The 9,625-nt window shown below is 34.5% G+C and overlaps 1 protein-coding gene across 2 annotated transcripts; it reads right to left on the reverse strand.

The window, feature by feature from the left end:
- Positions 1-117: 117 nt before the first annotated feature.
- LOC144837254 (uncharacterized) lies at positions 118-9,464 on the reverse strand. Of its 2 annotated transcripts, XM_078692292.1 has the most exons (10): positions 9,395-9,464; positions 6,911-6,989; positions 6,527-6,689; positions 5,972-6,093; positions 5,103-5,252; positions 3,993-4,307; positions 3,550-3,604; positions 1,122-3,238; positions 840-1,034; positions 118-702 (listed from the first exon to the last, which is right to left on the reverse strand). In XM_078692292.1, exons 2-10 carry the CDS (start codon positions 6,987-6,989, stop codon positions 527-529), a joined length of 3,372 nt encoding a protein of 1,123 aa, XP_078548418.1. In that variant the 5' UTR covers positions 9,395-9,464; the 3' UTR covers positions 118-526. The 2 variants fall into 2 exon arrangements, with proteins under 2 accessions (XP_078548418.1, XP_078548417.1); XM_078692291.1 differs by having other exon boundaries at positions 840-3,238.
- Positions 9,465-9,625: the final 161 nt, after the last annotated feature.

Raw genomic sequence — 9,625 nt, forward strand, 5'->3', positions numbered from 1 at the left:
TTGGTTAATTATTGTATAGTCTTCTATAATTTTAAATCTTAATAATTTGATTTAATAACAATGCGTTTGACTGTTTATCACATTATGTATTTGACAGAATTTGCGTAACAATACAAATCACATTTCATTCATCATTATTCAATTTATTATAAAGCAAACGCCTTAATGAATATAAAACATTAAAAATATTTTGAAAATTGCTGATAGAAAAATAGTAGTTTAACAGTAAAAATGGTACATTTTAAAACAGGTCCAGTTATTATGTAAACACTAGAAAAAGTAGAATAAGCTATAGTTCAATGATTAAAACAAATTGTCACCATATAAATAGAATGACGAAATAGAAAATTATTCATTTATTTCTGTTTTTCCATCGATTCAATAAAAGCTTTCAATACTTTAATAATTAAAATAAAAAATACATTAGCGATTCACTAAAAATTGAATTGATTAAATCAAAATGTCTACACTAAGATCATTGTTATTACCAACTTTTCTATGTATTTATAAATATGTCTGGTGAATATTAATATTCAACTATTGCTGTTCCATAGAAGAGCACTTTGATAGTAGTAAGCCCCTCCAAATGCAATTTTCGATTGTCTTGGACGGGAACACGAATTGACCAAGTTGTGAATGGAGTTGTGTTGACATATAAGTCGGCTTCATTGCTGTATATATCACCATCCAATATTGGGGATTCTGAAAGAAAATTCGTTTAGAATTGTCAGTAAAAGATAAATAAAATGTTTGTTCGTGACGAAAATGTTTTATGTTTTCATTTATCAAATTGTCATTTACAGACGTTTTTGTGACGTCACCAGTGGTTTCGTACTCACCTTCTTGTCCAATCCGATATTCAAACCTCTTGTTTACTTGGACACCAGTGAACTCGTAATTGCGTATACCACGTCGATCAAAAAATACTCCTGAAGTATGAATGTTCAATCTTACTTTGGGACCTCTCTCTTCTTCTTCGATTATACCGCCACGCCCGTTGCCGCCACCACCATTTTTACCGCCACCACCGTTGCCTCCACCGTTGCCTCCACCATCATTACCGCCACCACCATTACCGCCACCACCGTTGCCTCCACCACCATTACCGCCACCACCATTACCGCCACTGCCCCTACCACCAACACCAACCTTTCCTTTCTTTTTTTTAGCAGAGGATCTGCCTTTTCTTTTCTTCTTAGGTTCCCCTTCCTCTTCTTCTTCCTCCTCCTCCTCCTCTTCCTCCTCCTCTTCTTCTTCTTGTTCACCAAGCTCTCCCCCTAGATAAACTCTAACTTTTTCAATTCTAACACGATAAAGATCAAGAAATTCTGTGCTGTTCAAATCTATGTTGAAGTATAAATTATTTTTTCGTTTGAGAGATAGTATGGGACAATCGTCAATATTTGCGTATTTGCTCCTTTTTCCGCAGGATTTTTTATCTTTTACTGTTTTTGTAATAAATATTGGTTGTATATGACCATCTACAAATTGTGTCAACCCTTTGATTTGACTTCTTATCAAGGATCCGATCTTCTGGCGAACTAAACGCAAAGAATCAGACATGTCTGGAAGACTTGCACGATCACATTCAACAAATTGGTAGTAGAACTTGGACTTGCAAAACGTGTTGACTGTATCCTTTATCGTGTAGACAAGATAATACGTTTGTAAATCAAGCTCAGAGTATAACAGTCCATGTTGAAGTTGTTCGAAGTCAGTATCTTCAATAACAATCTCCAGACGATTCACCTCGTTTTCGCTGACAAGTAGCCACTGCCTGTCTTCAACACTTTGAAGTAGTAGTTGCGTATGTCTAATCATTTCTTCAGTGATGGCACGCCCATAGTCAGCAACATCTGATACAATCTGTCGATATTCGCCAGCTGAAGGAATTTCAGTAACGGTCCCAATGCTAAGAAGTCCATCTGCTGTGTTTTCTAACGATTGCCATGCCAATGCTGACAATTTCAAATCTGCAAAGTCCCGCATTGATGTCATATACTTATCAAGTTCATCTGAAGATGGATTAGAATTATCCTCGATATACGAACCGACGTCATCAATTGTTTCAAATAATCCACTTATACCAATAATAAGTACCTCTAAATCTACAAGTTGCGTATAGATATCAGTGATCCCGGTAAAGATTTGTCCGATATCTCCAGGACTCAGTTTCTCTCCACCTCCACCTACTGAAAAAACTGAGGCAATACCTTCTACCAAAGTGAAGAAGGCTTTAAAAGAATGCCTAATTGTATACTTCTTGACATCGTCTTCAAACTTTTCTCTTACATCTTCCAGTTGTGGTAGAAGTTCATCAAACTCTTCCTGTAGAAGTATTATGGTCTGCCTCGATATTTCAATTTGTGTCTGTCCATTGGCATACTCCAATTCTCTTGCTTCAAGTACATCCTCAGCATTTGCTCTAAACAACTCTAATATTTCTAGTTTCTCAAAGAAATCCGTGTCTTTGTCCTTAAAACGCTGTAGGCCATTTGATAAGATTTCAAGATCATTTTGGTATGTTTCTAGTATTGTTTCATAGCTATTGTGTGACAGACTTGGAACGAATCTGACTCCGCTGTTTCCTCTAAGCACCTTGGTCCTGATATTAATCACCCATTCCAATATTTCTCGAGATGGTTGCATGTTGATAACGGACTCGATTGTATCAAGAATAACACCCTTTTCACACTTCTCATTTTTTGAAGAATCGACTAATGATAGCGTTTGAACTCCAGCACATGTAGCTGACAACGATATATATTCTTCGGGTATAATTGGAAAACTTCCTGGTAACGATTTTGATAGGTGTAAACAAGTAGTGTCTGGAATATCAATGGTTTCAGCATAAATATCTACGGAAAATCCATGACGCCTGCCATTAAACACGTGATAGAGCACACCATTATGATCTACAATTTTAAAGGTATAACATCTGCTGACGGAGTTATAAGTTAAGATATCCGTGTCTCTTAACTGGAGACGTCGTGTTACCACCCGGAGGTTAAATTCTAGCTGTAGGTTTTGTTTCAACACAGCGTTTTGTGAAAATATCTGCATCTCGGTGACATCCCCATAACCTTCGGGGATATATTTGTCTAAAGAACCTAAATCCGAGTGTATTGTTAAGACACGAAGCCTATTGTTTTCCGAGTCAATCTCCTGAAGAAAATTCTTATCACCGCAGACTGAATAACAGTTACCATTTGCACATACCGAGTCCCAGTCGTGACATCTAAAACAAAATAAGCAATCAGTCATGTAATAAATAATACTATATAATCCAAAAATATAGTAGGCCTATATATGCCTACGTACGTGGCATTATAAATATTTATAATAGAAATATTTACACAGTAGTCATGTAGGCCAATGTCAATTCTCCGAACATCTTAACTAACTAACTGTATTCGTAAGAAGGAAAATCTCTCTTTTACAAGTCGATTTATGATTAACTGCATTTTAGGTTTACATATTTTATATAAACAAAGCGGTTGTTAGAGAGAGTAGGTGCTTTTTTTTAATATAGAAATATTAGTTACATACTCGGTAGGCCTAGTAGACGTAAACCATTTTGGAATGACAGCATTTCGCTTGGTTTCTGAAATAAAAAATGTCAAGACATAGATATGTATGTATATGGATATCTCTATTGTAAATCTGACAAAGTTTAACATCAGTAATTATGATATAAATTGGCTATGAATCTGTAGAAACAAAAATGCTGAATAAATACTTAAGTAATTTTACCTATGAACTATGACTAGTTCCTTAAGTAAATAGATATGGATGTGGCGAAAATCACTGTAAAAGAACCGAAAGGTTCAGTTGAATGATACACACTTTATTATTTTTCACGTTTTTGGTGGTTTGGTCTATGGTTATAAATGATACGATTGGAATAATAAGCGGGAAAACTTATAGTCTGCATCAGTTCCTATGCTAATTACCGGTAAAATGAAACTACAAAGAAATCGAAAAGCACTTACCATTTGAACACTTTATCCAGATATCCTCTTTATGTTCACAGTCACTTGTGTCAATCTCTGCTTGTGGACATGACGTCACAAAGCGCTCGTCGCCCGTACACTTCACATCATCCAAAAGAATCTTACCGCGACCCGCACGGTTTTCACTTCCGGGTCGAAATATAATTGACATTGGATAACCAAGTTGACGACAAACAACGTCGCTGCTTTCGGTTGTCCAAAAATCATCGCATACTGTTCCCCATCTGTCGTTTATTTTAACCTCAACTCTGCCTTCCAGATCATTCGGCCCGTCAGCTAGTCTTACATTTGGTTCTGACAAAGATAGTACAATTGGACAGTGGTAAACAGTAATCAATTTAAAAATAAACCAAGTTATAAATTCGCAAGCGTAATATGACGTCAATAAATGACTTCCGAAGATGGCACGCGATCTGGAAGGAGTGGAGAAAATGTAGCTTATTGGCGTGGCACACTGCAGTAACACGAATTAACAATGATGATATTGACGTTCGATCTGAAAATTTGCCGCACAAACTTTTCATTTCAATCTTTAAAAACTAAAACGCTTTATTTTGTATCGGTAAGTAATACTTTTTTGAGTCAGGTAAAGAAGAATTCTATCATAGAACATTCCATTCTTTTTGATAGCATAATCATGACCATAATAAATAAAATACTACTATATTAGAACGAAAATGCAAACCAGGAAAATACGAGAATACTAGTCCTTATTTTGTTGTAAAGTAAAACCATTTTATTTGTATTAGTCAATTTATAGATATTTTGTAATGTGTTATCTTATATAAGTTTTCTTATAGTTTTATGTAAGTACTTTCATTTTTCAACATTAAGTACTTCTACCTCATTTATTTACTTTTTACTGTTTTATTTATGTATCTTCTGTAAATTATAATATGATTAGATTATCTTAAATCAATTTGCTGTTATATTTTATACAGGCCGTAAAAACTTATTTACCAAACAGATAGGTTAGTTACATTGGAAATGATCACTTAGTTTAGTGTGTAGGTTACCAACATTCCCCAGTAAATAACCAAGCCCGAACGGACCCAAGGTTACCAATTTGTGAATGAAAAAGTAACTTACCAACAACCTTTTCACAGGTAATGTATTTTAAAAGCAAATCAAATTCGCAATCAAAGTCATCCCAACTGCCCGTATCGTCTCCGTATAAGGCCATCGCAGCGCATTTTGACATTCCTGGTTCGGGTTCCACCAAAACGTTGCTTTTAAAACCTTAAAGTAATAGTGGTGACAAATAAAGAAACATAGTGAACGAACAGTATACATTGTCTCTATGAACCTAGTGACAGAAATACGTGTATTTAAAGTACGTAATACACCTAGACTCGTATCTCGATGACTGTCAATAGTCGGTTAAGATTTACCTAGTGACAGCTGTATAATGGGTTGGTAAAAGCATAATGATAAAAGCGGCATTATTATTACTCTTTTTACCATTTAATGAGAGAGTGGAGTTGTGGCTTGATGGTTATGATGCCTGGCTACCACTCCAATGGTCCTGGGTTCAAGTCCCGTCACATGTCAGGATTTTTTCTAAGGACAAAATTACAACCCCACTCCCAAAGACTTGTAATAAGACTTTGTTTATGTAGAGCATCTTGTGTATATGTTTGTCTTGTGAACCTCTGAGGGTCCCTAATGATCAGCAATTGATGGATGGATCACCCTCATTAAATATGGTCACAAAAAAAAAGAAAGTAGTTGATTGGAGATGCTATTATATATATAAATCTTTATTTCGCAAATAAAATGCATAGCAAAAACATACAAAAGCTTTAAAAATGCATATATGAGTATATAAAATCTAATATACAATGTCAGACCAGCTGATATACAATTTTGAATTCAAAAGCAATTTGCTTTCCTAGTGGAACCACACTTTAGGTACATGTTCAAGCACATAATCAATAGTGCGAATCTACTGAACTTACCTTCGTAAGTTGTTACTTTTCCGGTTTCTACCCATTTCCAACCGTCACCGTCGTTCCGATATCCTAGCCAAGTAAACACTGGATCATTTACGTTTAGATTAAGACGAGTTCTTAGATTGGTTCTGCAATTCAAATTTAGAATATATTATATCTGTAGTATAAACATTCATAGAAATAATACTGCCAGTAGGAACTTAACGAGGTTATACTGTAATTTGCCAAAAACTGTAATATTTTAACTATCGGGTATATGATGCGGTTGTAAGCCGATGTTTTGGCTCGGTTCCCAATAGGGCGTAACGCAAGGACGTAAACGCAACGCAAGCGTGTTGACCAATGACAAGCGACAGTTCGAATAATCCATCGCTTGTGATTGGTCAACTCACTTACGTCGCGTTACGTCCTTGTGTTGCGTCTCTAGTGGGATTAGTATGCAGTATCGGATGGGTCGTTTTGACTAGAACCGTATTATGCAATTGTTGAACCCCTGATGACGTCATGTATTTTATTAAGTTGAGTTGTTTTTTATAAATAGTAATTAAATATGTTACGTACAATCTTGTTTTGAACTCAATATTATCAATTATTGATGAAATGACCGGCAATGTAGCGCCCAAGCCTTCACAGTATTTTGCTGCCCCTCTCCAATTGACGGCCTCATCGCTGTACCGTGTGTGATAGCAACTTCCAGAGAATCTATCCCATCCATTTGGACATGCTAATAAAATGGTTAATTACAATTTGTAAACATTTATACGTTGGTCTTAATTGTACTTTCTTTACATTGTACTGCGTTAAGACAGTCTTACATTTCCTTAAGCTCTGTCTACACTATCACACTTTATGTGTCAAGAAAATGTATGGACATGATGATGTCATATCACTACTATATTTGGACATATCACTTCCATATTTGGATGTACTTTCTAAAAGTCTTACCATTAACAGCCTCGATTATTAGTGCGTAGTTGGTGAGACTGATTCCCAAGACAAAGCAGAAGACAATATTCAAATACATCTAGAAATATATAACATATAATTACGTAATATGGATTTAATGTTTTATACATTAATTCAAGGATAGACCCAAAGTTATGTGACAATACATTCTTTCATACGGCATTGTCTTTGGCACATGTGAGGGTGATCCATCCAGCAATTGCTGATCATTGGGACCCTCAGAGGTTCACAAGACAAACATACACAAGATGCTCTATAAACAAAGTCTTATTACAAGTCTTTGGGAGTGGAGTTGTAATTTTGTCCTTAATAAAAATCCTGACATGTGACGGGACTTAAACCCAGGACCCTTGGAGTGGTAGCCAAGCATCATAACCACCAAGCCACACTACTACACTTTCATGTTTTTGAGAGATTATTTCCTGTTTGTTGCATGAAGTATCCGTTTAATCATTGGTGGGAGGTACACACCTAATTGGTGACAGTGGCTTAGGCTGCTTTTGTGCTTTCCTGACAGTTTGTATTATATTTTGTACATTTTTGTGCCAATTATAATAATAATCTTAATCTTAACTCTTTTGGGGTTCCATATAATATTTAACTATTATATACCGTATATGGCACCAGGAGATATATCTCTATATTATAGGTCTAGGTTTGGTATCAAAGTTCCTAAGGCCTCCTTAATCTAAATACCGGGAAGGGGGAATGAACGGTAAAATTCCGGTCACCGCTCGTCTTAAAGATAAACATGCCTGAAGTTTCCGATATCCTTGTATTTACACTGACACACCTTTACCGGATCCATTACCGCTGGATTACCTATCTTGTATTATCAACTTTAATTTCGTTGTCAAGTGTTCTCAAGTGTGTTTCTCTCTAGCCCTACCCTTTCCTCTAGCGCTATCATTCACTTTCACAAATCTTTCGGATTTCAGCAGAAGGAAATTTATAAGTTTGACTTAACAAAAGAAAATTTACAAAAATAGCTTAGTGTAATTAAAACGGGTTGTTTATTTAAAATATATATATATTTATATTTTTTAAAAAAAGACAACTTTCAGGGAAAATAACAACACAGCATTAACATTCAATCGTGTTTTGGTTATTTTTTCACAAGTAATTATTTTGTGCTTTGGAAAAAAGATCACGGGACACACGAGGATGTGTGTTTTTTTTACTAGTATTATTTCAAGAGAGCCCCAAATCTTCATTTCATTTATTTCACTTTACTAATAACGTATATAAAGTGGAGGAGCCTAAATGAAAGCATAGCTTGTAGTGAATATGGTCCTCAAAACAAAAAAATAAAATATAAATTAACTAATCTCTCTTTACTTGCCATAGATAATCTTATAATACCAATAATTATTTTAACCGGAAGATCAATTTGACCGACTTTAACACCACTAAAACCCTCTTAATACGAAAAAACTATCCAATTCTTGGTAATGTATCTACAACTTGTTCAGTAGTATCATATTCAGATTTTGTAATACAGTATCACATATAAATCACATGTGACGCCACTATCATATGCCGCACACCTACAGTAAGTAACATTAACATAATACAGGACCCACATGTGACAATGTAATAAGAATTGGCCTATGGTTCTGGAAAGATAATGCCATAATCTAAAGATAAAGTTAGTAGGTTTCTAACTGATCAATTATAAATCAAACACATACTAACGTAAATCTAAGCTTAGTAGAATCATGGGATATGGTACATTACGGAGGCCTTTTTACTCTTATTTATAGAAAATTCTACTTTTTCAATTAAGAAAAACTGTATTACTAAAAAACATGCATCCTCTTTTTCTGCTTTCAATAAAAGGAACCTCAAAACATGAACATTATATAGAAATACCTCATGCAAACAATTAAACATCGGCCTCTTCAACACATCGTCATCTAGTAAAAGCTTTTTTGATTTAATTTATTTGATTAAAAACATTAAAAAGTGACACACAAATATGGAACAATAAAAAACGAAACTAAAGGCCAACCAAAGAAAGTTTTAAATATTATAAAACTTATTTCCATTGGAGTCCTTACCTAGGTCGTTATGTGGTATTTTCTATAACTTACTCTAGGCTCAATCTCTCATAATATGGGTGTTCTTTGCTCTCAATAACAAATGTGGCTATTACTTTAAAATATTAATATAATCTAATTAACTAAATATTCAAATACACAAAACACTATGACATTAATTTTTCACATAAGATTTCAACTTCTTCGGCAGGGCCTACTAACTAACTAACATATTAATTTTATTTGATAAAACTTTCGTTTATGGTGAAGGAAAAAGGTCACCATAAACGAAATCATTATCAAATAATATTTGTTGAAGGAGATGAAGTTTTAAATTTTATATTAATTTTAATTGTTCTTATTGAATACATGTATTACGGTTTAAAAATGGTAACAAATATATTTTAAAAACAGAAATACTTACATTAAATCATGGATGTCGAGTACATACGGTCTTATCCCGTAATGAAACCGTTGAAAGTCTTCCGTGTGCAATTCACGACGCATTGTCCAATGAAAACGGCTCATCTTCAATTGTTCATCCATCCGATTTAAGATTATCAAAAACTACAGTACAATATATTTCCTTTGACGCCGTAGTTGTGTGGTTCTTTGAATGAATGTAACAGCTACAACAATACATTAACACTAAGTT

This window comes from Antedon bifida, chromosome 3 (genome assembly GCF_963402885.1).
Source record: "Antedon bifida chromosome 3, ecAntBifi1.1, whole genome shotgun sequence".
In the NCBI taxonomy this organism is placed as follows: domain Eukaryota; kingdom Metazoa; phylum Echinodermata; class Crinoidea; order Comatulida; family Antedonidae; genus Antedon; species Antedon bifida.